General features: G+C 58.1%; 1 protein-coding gene across 1 annotated transcript in view; it reads right to left on the reverse strand.

The window, feature by feature from the left end:
* Positions 1-331: 331 nt before the first annotated feature.
* The window catches only part of JPH3 (junctophilin 3), a 63422-nt gene continuing 48549 nt past the window's right edge, over positions 332-15204 (reverse strand). The window contains exons 2-4 of the mRNA XM_008588713.1: positions 11919-12043; positions 6878-7776; positions 332-1992 (exon numbers count right to left, since the gene is read on the reverse strand). Of these exons, the coding sequence (XP_008586935.1) occupies positions 1912-1992; positions 6878-7776; positions 11919-12043 (1105 nt within the window). The 3' untranslated portion in view covers positions 332-1911. The remainder of the gene's footprint in view (positions 1993-6877; positions 7777-11918; positions 12044-15204) is intronic.

Consider the following 15204-nt stretch of genomic DNA (forward strand, 5'->3'; position numbering starts at 1 on the left):
ACCAAAACTGCTCAGAATGCACCAGGAATGCCGGAAAATAGCTTCACCCTCCACACGTGCTGAGTGCAGGTGAAATGTGGGGTGTCAGTGGGATGTGCTGGCCGTCACTCGTGAGAGCCACCTTGGCATGAAACCACTGGTGCTCCCACTCATTGATACACACACTTGTGCCATCGAGTTTATTTGCATCACATAGTGTTCGTGTGTAAACATGTAACCTGCATCTGTAGATCCCCTTATGTGTCATGCAGTTACTGGAATGTACAAAAGAAGTCTCTACAGTCTTTACAAAGAGTTGCAGACAGAATTACAAAACACATTTCCCAGCATGGATGATTCTTAGAGCTGCAAAGAGCAGGAATCTTTATTTGGTTCACTTCAGGTCTGCAGCAACCACTCGATATTAAAAAAGAGGAACGGAAAAGTAAGATGTACAAAAAGATGTAATATCCCTTTAGAAAGCAGCATTATCAGAAATGTATCGTATGACCTTCTGATCCTCCCTCCCTCCCCTGTGTCCCCGAAACCAAACCGTGAGAAGGACTGGGGATCGAATGTGTAACGGAAAACAGTAAAACTGAATTTAACTGGAACATGCTCTAATCTTTAGTTTATTTCTGGTTAAAAATATAGCAATCCAGTGCATTGTAGTAAAGAAATCTGCTCAAAAGGTAGCAGAGAAACAGCTAAACATAAGCAAAGCAAGGCAGAGTCCAAAAGAGGGGCTGTACCCAAGAAGACTGGCGGGAAGTCACGGTGAGGGCCACCCCAGGCATGAGCGCAGGGCGTCCTGCGTACGGATGGGCCTGGACCCCCCCAGACACATCTGTACGCAGGAGAGCCAAGGCCATGGGCCTTGGACGTTCTGGCAAACCTGGTTCTTTTGTGTGGATGATGGAACAACCCTGGTAGAGAAGGCAGAGACAGAAGGAGCCTGTTTTTGTTGGACCGAAACGAGTTACATTGTACATTGGGGGCAGGAGTGGATGTGCGACAGTTTTCAAGCCACTGGGTGTCAACCACATTCCCGCCCTGGGACCAGACCTGCCCTGGAGTAGCACTGAGGCGTCTGGTGGGAATATGCATATCTGTTGGGGGAGTCGAGGCAGGCACGGTACAAAGATGTGAAAACCCGTGGAGGTCAGTAACAGCAAGAGAAGATGACGTCCTTTACAGGCCATCACTGCCAAGGACACAGAAGCCTGAATGTACATCCTGCTACTGAGTGCACAAATGCCACATGCTCAGAGCCCAGGCGGGCACCGCCCCTTGGCTTCCATGCTCAGAGTGCTCGGCAGGGTCTGTGTTGGCCCCTGGGGCCTAGGTGGCCGGACAGGCAATGAGTGAGCGGAAAGTAAGGACCTCATGGTAGGACTCGCTGAGGAGCCAGCCCAGGAGGGGGCTGCGGGCAGGAGGCATCCTCCACACCTCCCACGTGCAGGACACCCATGCCCCACCTCATACCCACGCTTACTACCCAGCTCTTCCAGACAGGGAAACAGTCCACCCGCTGTCCGCAGAGCGCCTCCTGGTAGGCGCAGTGCCACTTCTCTGAGGTTCCTCCATTTGCCGCCCACCCACCACCCCACGGGAGGGGTGATGACGACGATAGTGGCTTCTTTTTTGCCATTGGCTCGCTGGGATCCGTTCTCTTTCCACATCAAGCTGGAGGGTCGGCGTGCTGGCCTCCTTCTGCCGTGCCACACAGCATAATGTTATACAAGCAAAGAATTTTGGCTAAAATCCAAAAAACATTACCCGGAAAAAAAGGCAATCTGTGAGTGATACCCAGTCATGTCTTCTGTGAAGAGACTTGGAAGTCGTTGGACTGTCCGAGCTATGCTCTTTCCCTTGTTTTGCTTTTGATGCCCCGTGTTGCACACCATTCCTTCTGCCACCGCAACAACCTCATCAGATGAAGAAGTTAATGAACAAGATGGCGACTCCGATGTTGAGCAAGATCACCATGACTACCAGAATAGGCGCCGAGCCCTGCAACAGACAGGAGAGGAGAGGTGAGCTCATGGCGTCGGGTGGCGCGCTCCGTTTTGGCCACACTGCCCACGACTTCTCATACACCAACCAGAAGTTCCAAGAGGGCGGGAGAGGGAAGGGTGATTTAGGGAGTGGCAGGCACGCTGCTCTTCTGAAGATGAATCCCCAGGGCTGAAGGCGAGGAGGAGGCCCCCACTTGTTTCTGCATCTGGAGAGACTGCTCTTGGGGTTCCTGGAGTCTCTGAAATCCTTAGCACCAGCTGTCCTACTGCCCCTTGGAAAGAAAACCTACTTTTCTTTAAGTAAACATCCACCACCTGCTTTGTTTTTGCCAGTCATGAGCTGTCTAACTCTGGAGCTGGGATTTGAAAGCATCGTGATTGGAATTTCAGCAGAGCCCATTGTGGCAGCCACAGCCAGCATCAGATGTGGCCCAACCAGCGTGGCCCCTAAGCTCAGTAGAGGCCTCCAATAGGCCTCTAAATGCGCCTTCCTGTAAGCTGGGCTCACACCTACCCTCTCTGTGCTCGTTGCCAGCTGCCTCTGGCCTTGGTTACTGTCCCTGAGCCCTTTTGCAGCAGCCGTCCCAGTCCTTCAGACCTTTCCTGGTGCCCCAAGTTCCAGGCACCCACTTAAGCCACTCAGCTCGGGAGGAGAGCCCTGTGGCCTGGCCCAGACTGGGTGCTCTGCGGCTGCCACCTCGCTGCATGCCTTTGTCATCTGGCAGCACCAGTGCCGGTCCCTGGGACTCCCTTCTGCAGTGATTCTTGCAGACTGCACCTGGCTATGGGCCACCCACACCACGCGAGGCTGAGGGTCAGTGCAGCCACCCTGGGCGGACCTCTGCCAGAGCTGCCAGCTAGCTACTTGCCTCTCGAATAAGGGACTGGAAAATAGTCCATCACTTCCTTGAAAGATTAACCAGAGTTACCACGTGTAATTCCACCCGTAGGTATATACCCAAGAGAAATGAAGTTATAGATCCACACAAAAATTCACACACGTATGTTCATAGCATTATTTGCAACAGCCAGAAAGTGGAAAAAAGCAGTGTTCATTGATGGATGAATGGAGATACAAAACATGGTCTATTCATACAATGGTGTATTTTTCCATAAAAAGGCGTGGAGTTGTTTCTCACTTGGGAGAGCATGGTGCTGATAACACCAGAGTCAAGGGTTCAGATCCCTGTACCAGCCAGCTGCCAAAAAAAACCACAAAGGAATGGAGTAGATACATGCCGTGATGTGGATAATTGCTGAAAGCATGATGCTGCATGGAAGAGCCAGTCACAAAAGACCACATGTCATATGAATCCATTCAAATGGAGTGTCCAGAAAAGACATCCATAGAGAACACGGACGAGTGGCACTGGGGGCAGGGGAATGATGGGAGCCTGATGGCCCTGGAATCCCCTCACCTTCCTCCTGCCCGATACCCTCTGTTCTACGGGTCCTTCTGTCCATCCCCTGTCCCTCCTGGCCGTACCACCAGCCAGGTGACATCGCTGCCCCCGAGACTCAGGCCCTGAAACCAGCTCCCACACTAGTCTTTTCTGGGCACCAGCACAACCAAGAATCCTAAAACAACCCTCACGGGGCCACTCAGACCCCTCCATACCCTCTGCCCTTCAAGGATGGCAGATCCCATGGCCAAGGCCCCCCCCTGGCTGTGCTGCCCAGATCCTGCCCACACCTGCTAGTTCAGTGCTCCTTGTTATCGTCTCTTGAGGCTGCCTGGCCGGTGTCCCATGGCCACGGCCCCCGCTCACACAGGGTCTTGGACACCACCCCCGCCAGGCTGTTGACGCATGCCCCTGCCTTTGTGTGATTTCCTTGAAAAAGAGACTGCTTGACACAGCCCCTGCCAACAGACCTAGTCAAGCACCATGCTGACGAATGCCACACCAAGTGCTTGCCAGCGCCAGGGCTTGGCTGTGGCTTCACACGTGACCTTGACACGAGTTCATCCAGTCATCTCAGCACAGCAAGACAGACCAAGGCTCGGAAACATCCTCAGGTCTCAAAACCACCAAGACTGCAAGCTGGGCCTGCCTGGCTCCCAAGTCCACAAACTGCCCACTGGGCTCTGCCTCCCGGGTGTGGGGCACCCCACTCTGCTGACCAGCCACATGCCCTTCAGCTCTTACCAGCACCATCCCTCCCATGCACAGGGGGCTGGTTCCCTCCTGCCCAGTAAACACAGTCCCCCTGGGGACTTGGCCCAGTCCTTCCCGGGCCTGGGAGCACCTTCAGCCTCCCAGCAGCCCCAGGCCTGTGGTCATTGGAGGGGCAGGTGGGAATGAGGGATGCAGCAGCACCAGGGGTGCCTGTTGACTGTGCCACAGAGACCACTCGTGAAAGTCTCCTCAGGATCACAGTGGACAATCCCAGGGGCTCCACTCAGCAAGACAAGCAAGCTGGCCCCAAACCCCATCCTGGCCGCCTCTAATCCCAGTATGACCTTGGGGGCCATGATGTCTGGGCTGAACCAGCCCTTCCCGGGAGCAGAGACAGGGCCGCAGCGGCAGGGCTGGACAGGACCAACCCTGCAGTGCCAACCCCAGGGTGGAGCCCACCAGCCCATTCGAGGAGAGGAGCCCGGCATTTCTCAGCCTGAGGGCTGGGGCCATGTGAGGTCAGCCCAGACTGACCAGTCTGTCCGAGCCAGAGCAGCAGGTTGGGGGTTGGGGGCACCCACCGCAGTGGGGGCTGTGGGTGGAGCTGCTCCAGGCCTGGAGCCTGCCTGGCCAGAGCCCCTACCATCCCCCCAGCCTTGTGCATTTCACACACATCGCCCCTCCCCACCCACCACCACAGTGACCCCACCATCTGGCTCCATGGGTCCCTGAGCTTTGCTACCTGTAGCCGTCACCAGCCATGGCAGAGTTCAGAGCAAAGGGGCCCAGATCACACCATCATTTCATAGAGGAGGAAACAGGTCTGGGAACAACCAAGGACTCAGCCAGGGCCATGGGGTTCATCCGCTGGCAGAGCCGGGGGTAGGACCCAGGTGGCCACACCCAAGGTGGCTTCCCCCTGAATTGCCAGGACCTGCTTGGGCCCACCTATGGCCAGCGGACCCCAGAAACTTCGGCCTGTTTATTCCCCTCTGCCCCCTACCCCAGCCCTCACAGACCCAGCAGGCAGCACAGCTCCCAAGGCATGGGGCCAGAGGAAGAGAAGGAGGCGTGCTTGCCAGCAGGATGTGTGGATGAGCCTTGCACAAGCCCCACACCAGCTGATCCCAGGGTGACACTGGAGTCTGTCCCCCTTGGCCTTGGTTGGCTTCCTCACAGGGTGGGGCCCAGACGTGATCTCGGGGCTTGACGAGTGTCCCAGATCATCAGCCCTCGGGCGAGGACAGAGCTAGAAACCACGGCTCCCTGGCCCTCCCCAGAACGACCCCACACTCTAGAGACTGGCTTGGAGCTCGTCCCCTGCTTCACATGGGCCCAAGGGAGCTTGGGTTTAAAGCACCCAAAGTGCCAACATGTTTAATCGGACTAAATATAGAGCCTGCTCCCGCATCTCCCACCCATGCCCATCACTCCCTGCTCCTGAAATGACTGCGTGCAGCTGATATCACAGTGGGAGCACAGCTGGGGATGTTCACAGTGGTTTGAAGTTCAGGCAGGCACAAACAGGTCTTGGAGGCCAGTGGGCCACCCAAGGACACTGACCCCTGCTGCACCCTCAATGACAAACTTACATCCCAATATGCCAGGCTTGTGGGTGATGCCAGCTCACCACGAGCCATACTCTGCTCTGAGTGCATCCCCCTCGTCCTCCACAGCCTGTGGGACAGGCGCCTTTATTTCTTGCTTTACAAGTGAAGCCACGATGTCAGGGCACTGCCCAGCTCCACAGGGGCCCACGTGCTGCTGTCTCACTGGCCCTTCACTCTCGCTCTGTCTGGTCACGGGAGCCGGGCACTGCTGGGCACAGGAGTGGAATCCACAGGGTGAGGGGGCCTGAGATGACCCCCAGCCCTGCACCCTCACTTTAGCCAGGGGGGCTGTTCTTCCTCCAAGCCGCCTGCCATGGGGAGCAATGAATTTGGGGTGGGGGTGTCTGGGTGAGGTTAAGGGTGAGTCTCACACAGGGTCCTCTTGTGTGAGTGAGCCCCAGCACCCCCTGGGATGTGATAAACCAGAGGTGAGGCCCAGGAATCTGCATTTCTAAAAATCTCCCAGGAAATGACTGCACTTTTAGAACCACGGCTGCCACAGAAAAGGAGGCCATGGTGTCGTCCTAGACAACTGCTGTGACTCTACTGCAGAGTCTCATCCAGGGAGCGGGACACACATCGTCTCAGGCAGTGGTTGGAGCCAGCACCTGGCCTGGTGTCTAGCACATAAAAGGTGTTTGAAACACAGAGGTGTTGCCTGGACAAAGAGGATCCTGACTCCCAGCCCAGGGCTTGCCTGGGCCCCAACCCCTGAGCCCTCTGTTTCTGTTCCCCTAGGCTCCTCTCCAGGACACGGACACTTGGAGGTGTGGGCTACTGACCCAGAGTGGCGAGTCCTCCTGAGCAGCTGGGGTTTGAACAAGTCAGGGGAAGGCTGGGAGAGGACAGGGCACCATGCTGCCTGGTTTCTTTTGGGGGGCTTCAAGACCCCCCAAGTGCTTTCTAAAAGAACTGTGCCTGGGAGTAGCCGCTCAGGAACCTATCTAAAGGAAATATGACACATTCCCCATTGGCTCCCTGTGGGGCAGGGTCCCAGCTTGCCATGGGAATATGTCCTCCACTGAGAGCTGCCCCTCCTGCACCCCACCCCTGCACCCCACCTGTGGAGAGGGGCAGGGAAGGCACCAGAATCCCCAGGAGGCACGACCCAGGGTTCTCGCCTCCAGGGACCGGCCCCACCGTGCCCACTCACCGCACTGGACTTGAGCTCATCCCCGTTCTCCTCGTCGGACTCTAGTGCAACAGGCAGGGACTTCTGGGGCGGGGAGAAGGTCAGGTCCCAGCGCAGCAGCCGGGGCTCGGCTCGATCCCCCAGCCGCAGGCTGTCCAGTTTCTGCACTGTGGGCTCTGTGCAGGAGGCTGGCCGGAAGTTCTCCTTATTCTGGGACTTTGACCTCAGTCTCTGCACCCCAAAGCCCCGGTCCTCAGGACGGTGGTCCTCCCCCAAGCCCCGACAGGCGCCCCCCTTGCCGTAGCGCCTCTTCTGGGGCTGCGGCTCGGGCGCGTAGGCGTCCATCCTCAGCAGGGGCTTCATCTCCAGCCTGTAGTTGCTCAGCCGCTCCTCGTCCGGCTCCAGCAGCCTGGTGCTCCCGCAGCTGTGGTTGCTGGGCCGGTGATGGGAAGTCCACGAGAACACGGTGGGGGACTCCGTCCGCCGCTCCCGGGGCTTGGGGTTCCCGGGCTGCTTGTGGCCCGAGCCCCGGGAGCGGAAGTCCTCTGCGGGCTGACCGCTGCGGAGGGCGCCGCTGCGGACGCCCCTGGAGCCCCCGGCCTTCTCCTCGCCCCAGCTGTTGCGGGCATAGTCCCCTCCCCGGCCCTCCAGGAGCATCTGGATGTCCCCTCCCCGCTCCTCATCCACTGAGACCTGCCGGGAGAAGTGGGCGACCTTGTTCCTGGAGGCCGGGACAGGGGGTGGGGTGGCCGTGGGGCTGGCGGGGAAGCTCTGCAGGGGGCTGTCGTCAGGGGTCAGGTCGGAAGGGGTGGTGCCTTTGCGGTACAGCTCTGGGCTCTCCTGCTGCAGGGGTGTCCCAGTGGAGAGCACCTCGATGTCATCACAGGAAATCTGATGTTTCGGCCGCTGGTACTCGAGCCCTTTTGAGGGGGAGACAAGAAGCACACAGAGGACAGGAGAAGGGGTGGTGCCTTTGCGGTACAGCTCTGGGCTCTCCTGCTGCAGGGGTGTCCCGGTGGAGAGCACCTCGATGTCATCACAGGAAATCTGGTGTTTCGGCCGCTGGTACTCGAGCCCTTTTGAGGGGGAGACAAGAAGCACACAGAGGACAGGGTGACCCGGACGCCCTGGAGCGAGACCTCACCAACACCCAGACAGGGTGCTCCCCACTCACCAAAGGGATACAGGCGAAGGAAGATGGGGGCTGCTAACTGGTTCCCAGCAGCCCCCAGTGGATGCCCCAGCCTCCACCCCATGGACACTGAGGACAGCCAGTTGGTCCCAGGCCATGACAGAGGGTGGGCAGCATTCACGCTCTGGTCCCCAGACTGCAGGGGCCGAGGCTTGGAGAGCCGTGTGCGCCTGCCCGTGCCATGCAGTCTCAGGGCCCCTCCCCTGACCGGTCCCTCCAGAGGATGAGAGGAAGCACCTCATGCTAGCTGCCCCCCTGTGGGTCCTGCAGCCTGGGGAGACTGAGCAGTATCCCAGCAGGGTCACCAACTGCACCAGCTGCCCGGGGACACCGCCATGTCAGGGTGCTGGGACAGCCCGTTGAGAGAGAGCCTGGACTGCCTTCTGAGCATCAGGGCTGGCATGACAGCCCAGGAATGGGCTCCCTCCCTGACTCGGGACAGCCGCCAGGGCTGGGCCCCGCTCCTGTGCAGGTGGTTGAGAAGCTCCTGGTCTCCAAAGATCTCAGAGGCAGGGAGCCCCGGCAAGTGGGGGCAACCTCAGGGCCCTAGGAGGGGCAGCTCTGCGGCCAGCAGGCAGTGCCCTGCCTGGAGGTAGCTCAGTGCAGTGGACAGGGAGGCGTGGCAGAGCAGGACCAGCCACTGAGACCTCTCTGGGACTCCATGAGGCCCCAGCAAAAGGGAACACCCCCCCCTCAAAATGACAGATTGTGTCTCCTGTCAACACGGGGAAACAGGAACCAGGCTAGATTTTATTCATTTTGCAGAAATAGGAGAATGTGGCATTTCTTATCCCTGCCTAACACCACAAAGTCCTAGTCTCAGCCCCAGGACAGCAGGGTCTCCCCACTGGCACCCTGTCCTGCAGAAAGTCCCAGGCCCTCAGGCCGTCTTCTCCCTGGGTTACTGAGGCTGCCCCCTCCTGGAAACCACCAGGACACCAACAGCCGCAGCCACTCTGCAGCCTTGGACGCAACGTTCTCCCATCTCCCTCCCCAGCCTCTGGCTTCTGGGCAGGAGAAGGTCTGCCTGCCTGCCCCTAGCTGGCCCCTCTGTTTACAGAGAGACGTCCACCGTGCAGAGCCGTTTCTGCTCTCATCTCTGGTGGCCGTAAGATGCAGCATAGAGCAGGACAGGGCTGTGGCCCTGACCCAGGGTGCAGTTGTATGGCTCCAGGTGAGTGATCAGCCCCTTATGGATCTGCACCCATCTGCCACATGGGGATGGGGCTGGGCTACCTCGAGGCCTCACTCAGTGTGGCTCCTCGGTGGTCACACAGAGTGGGGACAGTCCGGAGGGGTCCGCATGGAACTATGGATCTGCACCCATCTGCCACATGGGGATGGGGCTGGGCTACCTCGAGGCCTCAGTCAGTGTGGCTCCTCGGTGGTCACACAGAGTGGGGACAGTCCGGAGGGGTCCGCATGGAACTGCACTGAGACCCGCATGCCCAACCCCAGCCCTGGGCCCCTCCCATCACACTGTCCTCCCGGGGTCCTGTTTGGGAAGGGGATCCTGGCCCCGTCAGAGAGCCCCACGACCTTGCCACTGCCCCCTTGGTTGGGACTAGACTTCCCAGGGGCCAGCATCTTCCAGGGGACCATCTGTGGTGGTCCCGGCCTTCCCATCTGCCTGCTGACAGCACTGGGGTCAGGCCTGGCCAGACCCACAGACCCGCACCCTGGAGGGGGCCTGGCCTCCTGCACAGCCCCAGCCCCTTGACCGCCAGCAGCGCCACGCCAGGAGTGCATGCGTTCTCAGCTGGAGTTAGCCCCAGAGCACACGACGGTCCTGCAAGCCTCACTGTGAAGATGCAGACAGAGCTTGGAGTGCATGTGGCTCAATTCCAGTGCCTTCCTCCCATCTCTGTCCTGGATGTGTGGTGGGGGGGATATCAGCAGTAGTGACCCAGCCCTGGACACCGCAGGGCTGGGCTGAAACCAGGTTCTGTTTTGGTCCCACCACTAAATAGCCATGTTGCCTTAGGCAAAGTCTCAGCCGTCCCAAGCTCTCAGACCCAGAGCCCTCCTGGCAGCATTGGTGGAGAGGCTGGAGGTGGGCGGTCCTCCCCTGTCTGGGACATTTTGGTAACTTGCCTCTCGAAGCAGGTGCAGCATGGGCTTTGCGGTCCGGCCTTGTTTTAAATCTTGATCCTGCCACATTCTGCCAGCGACCTGGCACTATCCACTCCCCATTTTGGAGCCTCAGGTTTGTTATCTGTCAGAAGGGAACAACAGCTGCTGGCCGTGAGGGCGCTGCGTGATGGGCGATACCAGGCCCGTGTTGCCCGTCCCCCATGTGGCCAAGCCGTCTCTGGGCTAGGGTGGACCAGGAAATGCCCATATGTCAGGAAGACAAATCCCAGAACAAACTTAACACCACCCCAGCGCTAGTGAAACGCATGATCTAAATTCTCCCTCCAGGAGGAGAGCTGCAGAGGAAGGGCTCCCGAGACGCGTCTTCCACAGGAGGCAGGAGTGAACCAGGATCCGGGCACAACGGGGGAGGCAGACGTGTTCCTGAGCTATCCCATGAGGCTGCGGCTCCTCCCTGGCCCCTGTGGGCACTGGGTCTCCATCACAGCAGCCCCCACAGGGACAGGAACTCAAGGAGGCGGCTTCTGCAGGACGCCCCGCCTTTGGCTGTAAGATGGCCTTTGCCCTCCATGCCAGCGCTGTGAGGACTGCGCAGTGTCCTGGGGCTGCTGCAACAGCAGGATTTTCTTCTCCCGTGGTCTGCAGGTCTGTGTCAGGTGTGGCCAGGCCTCATTCCTTCTGGGATCTCCGAGGGGGAGTCTGCTCCAGGGCTCTCTCCGGCTGTGGGTGGCCCCCAGTGACCCTTGACTTGTGGCCACGTTGCTGCAACCTCTGCCACTGTCTTCTCTTCTGTGTCTCTGTCCTCTCCTCTTCTGTCTCTTCTAAGGACACGTGTCACTGAATTTAGGGCTCATTGTAATCCAGGACAACTTCCTCTGGAGATCTGTACCTCCACTGCACCTGCACAGACCCTTTTTCCAAATAAGATCACATTCGGAGCTTTCAGAGGATGGGTCTCTTGGGGGCCACTGTTCACACACTACGGAGTCTTAGACATGATCAAGTCCCCTTCCGTTACAGATGAGGAAACTGAGGCTCTGGGAGGAGACAAAGCAGCCCTGAGCAGTGGAATCAATTAGTGGCATGTGGGGCTGGGAGAAAGCCCACAAGGACCTTGCTGTTGGCACCTCTCCTCCTTGCCCTCCACCACCACCGTGTCAGGCTGTCAGGTCACAGCCTCCCGACTTCAGAAGGAAACACGGCACCGCCCACAACCCCTCCCCTAGAGGGAAGGATGAGGTTCCCAAATGTGGCAGGGGCTTCCAGCTCCTTCCAAACACACAGCAGGGCTGCGCCATCTGAAGCGTCAGCCAGGGGTCATGCGTGGCTTTTCACACATAACTGTAGGTAAGAGTTAACAAAGCTAAAGACTCGGTTCCATGGTCACACTTGCTGCAGCTCACACCAGCTTGTGGCTGCTGCATTGGACTGAGCAGATAGAATATTTCCGTCATCACAGAAAATTCTGGAATAACACTAGGGATGAGCAGGGAGAGGTGGCACACACTGAGCAGGTGGACATCCATCACGGTGGACAGCAGGGAGTGATACAGGCACACAGGGACACGCAGCTACGGAAACAGGGAGTGTGTGACTTGAGAAGCATGTGCCTGGACATGTGCCATCTGGAGGGGAAGCAGGTGCGAAGCGAGGTGGCGGCTTCCGTGGTGGAATCTGGCCGAGCTCAGCCCAGCCCCAGGCAGCGTGCAGGCTGCATCCGAGCCCAGACCTCCCAGCGCCTGCCCGCGAAGCTGGCATGGGCCCGGCGGGACTCACCGTTTTCCCTGTGCTGGAAGGAAGGTGAGAACTCTTTGGCAGTGATCCTGGCAATCCGTGCTTCCTCCTGGGCTTTCTGTGCCGCCGTGAGGGCCGCCTCAGCCTTGGCCCGCGAGTGGGAGGTCCTGGGGGAGACAGGGAGGGCAGTGAGGGGCGACAGAAGCTAGGCGGGGCTGGGGGTGTGGGGGTCGAGGCCCGTGACGGCCCCTCAGCCAGGGGCCAGGGGTCCTGGGGGAGACAGGGAGGGCAGTGAGGGGCGACAGAAGCTAGGCGGGGCTGGGGGTGTGGGGGTCGAGGCCCGTGACGGCCCCTCAGCCAGGGGCCAGGCTGGGAGCCTGCCGGGTGCCCTGCATTTGCCATCCGAGCTCTGGGCCAAGCAGCCAGCCCCAGTGCGTGGGACAGCTTGGGAATGGGTGTGTTCTTATCATCAGTAAACATCCCACACGGAGCACAACAAGCCAAACCGGGAGATGCGGGGCCCTGGGGTGGACGTGGTGACGGCCACCAAGCATGTCCGTGCTTCCTGACGCTGCCCCGGCGCTTGCAGTGGTACCCCCTCCCACCCAATAACCCAGCAACCCTGACTCAGGGCCCCAGTGTCAGGGCAGGCGGGCGGTTCCCTGCACCCACTGAGAAACAACACTGGCCCTGCACATGGCATGGACTGCCCAGTGCGGCCAAGGGCAGCTGGCATGGTGAGCCTCTGGCTTCCGCTCAAGCTGCGCCAGTCCCGGGCTGAATCCCACTGAGCCTCACTGTAAAGGAGGAGCTGGAAGGAATGCTGGAGGTGGCCCTGCACATGGCATGGACTGCCCAGTGCGGCCAAGGGCAGCTGGCATGGTGCGCCTCTGGCTTCCGCTCAAGCTGCGCTAGTCCCGGGCTGAATCCCACTGAGCCTCACTGTAAAGGAGGAGCTGGAAGGAATGCTGGAGGCAGATCAGGGCCAGGACCCTGCACCTCCTGTGTGAGAGTTTGCATCTCTTCCTACCTGGCGTGCTAGCTCGGGGCGGTGGGCCTGCCGGGGGCCATGGGCACCACTTCCACAAGACTGGGCAAACTGAGGCACGATGACCAGTCTGCCAAGAGAGGGCAGACTCTTGCTGAGAGGTCTCCCGCTCAAGGTTCCTGGCTCAGTCCTTTCATGCTGCTATAACGAAATGCCACAAACCGGGGGCTTATAAACAACTGAAACCTGTTTTTCACAGCTTTGGACACTGGAAGTCCTAGATCAAGGCACTGGCAGACTCGGTGCCTGGGGAGGAAGCACTTTCTGGCTCACAGACACTGACTTCTCACTGTGTCCTCACGTGGTGGAAGGAGCGAAGGGTCTCCTTTATAAGGCACTAATCCCATTCTTTTTTTTTTTTTTCCTTTTTTGTCTTTTTTACTGACCGGTAATGGGATCACAACCTTCGGTGTCACGCCTGTACCGGGGACCGGCAACAGGATTGCAACCCTCAGTGTTGCGCCCACACCACGCTCAGCCAGTGAGCGGGAACCGGTCTCCACATGGGATCCGAACCCTCGGCGGGAGCGCTGCCGCGCTCCTAAGCGGCGCACTCTCCAGTGCGCCACCGGGCCGGCCCACTAATCCCATTCTTGAGGGCTGCACCCTCACAACTTGATCACCTCCCAAAGGCCCCCACCTCCTAATACCATCACCTTGGCGTCAGGTTTCAACACGTGAGTTTTGGGGGACACTGCCATCCTTCTAAGCAGCCTGATCTTCCCATCTCCACAACACCTATTACTTGAGGTCCGTGGGCTAAACCGGGAAACCCCCGCACCGCTTATGAAAAACTAGGTTTTTTTTTTTCAAAATTTTACTGTGCTAACTAGGAACAATTTTACTAGAAAATAATCCTATGACATTTACACACATGTAGTAATATAAATCACAGCCATGAACATGTGTGCAGGAAATGAAGACAGCTGGGGGACGCCCCTTCAACAGTCTCCACGCTTTCCTCTGATGTTCGTTCCCAGACGTCCCTATATCTGGGCACGGGCGCAGGCCACCCTGAAGGTTGAAGAAAAGCATTACGCGCAGAAGTTCAGCATAGAGAAAATCCTGCTTTCCTCTGATGTTCGTTCCCAGACGTCCCTATATCTGGGCGCGGGCACAGGCCACCCTGAAGGTTGAAGAAAAGCATTACGCGCAGAAGTTCAGCATAGAGAAAATCCTATCCTGCAGATAGTTTTGCTTCCTAGAAATTGGGAAAAGACGACCGTCCAGCGAGGTCCCCAGGCGGTTCCTGCAGGGGCGGGAACAGTGTGCTGGCTCAGGGCCTCTGCCTCCTGCTTCCCTGAGAAGCAAGGCCAGCCTCCAGAAGTCCCGGGGGCTGCTTCTCCCACGTCCTGCTCAGTCTCTCCTCTCCCAAGGCCTGGGTGAGCAGCCCTTGTAGGCCACGTGAGCAGCATGACACCCCAACACAGAGACCTGGGGTGCCCTGTCTTGTAGGGGCTCTGATCGTGGGGCCTTTGGGTGGGCCCTGCATTCCCCAAAACTGCTCAAAATCCTCTGCACAATCCCCCACCCTCCCAAGCAGAGGGTCCGTGGCTTTCATCAGATTCTATAGGGGTCTGAGATGCTGAGAAGCTTAAGGCCGCTGTCAGAAAGCAGCTGGCCCGAGGGAGACACGGAGGCTATGCTGGAGCGCCCCCGGGGAAGACGGAGCGCTGGGCCCAGCAGTGCCCAGGTGAGCCAGTCTGTAGAGGAGGGGGAGCCACGGTCCAGGCGCAGCCTCACCTCCCACCCCAGGACCCGCGGCAGGCCGGAGCTCAGCTCTGCCACAGTGATGTGGCTTCTCTCCAGAACAATCCATGGTTGTTGTTTTTTTGTAATAACAGTTTTATTAAGATACAACTCACATACCACACATTCACCCATTTAAAGAACACAGTTCCGTGGCATTTAGTTTACTCACAGTTGGGCTACCATCACCAGTATCAATTCAGAACATTCTCGCCACCTGAAAAGAACCCTGTACGTAGCCCTTATCCCTTGTCCCCTGCCTCCGTTTCCCCAACTCTTCCTCACCCCCACCCCAGCCCGAGGCACCCACCAGGCTGCTGCCCACCCCAATAAATTTGCCTGTTCTGGACATTTCATGTCTGGCTGATTTTTTTTTAAAGATTTTCTTTTTCCCTCTTTTTTTTTTTTTTTAATTTAGGTGCAATTCACATAACATAAAACGAACCAATTTTTAAAAAAGAAAAAAGGAAAAATAAGTACAAAAAATAAAAAAATTAAGTGCACAATTCAGTGGCATTTATTGCATCAACA

The sequence above is a fragment of the Galeopterus variegatus genome, unplaced genomic scaffold (assembly GCF_000696425.1).
Source record: "Galeopterus variegatus unplaced genomic scaffold, G_variegatus-3.0.2 Scaffold4982, whole genome shotgun sequence".
Lineage (NCBI taxonomy): Eukaryota > Metazoa > Chordata > Mammalia > Dermoptera > Cynocephalidae > Galeopterus > Galeopterus variegatus.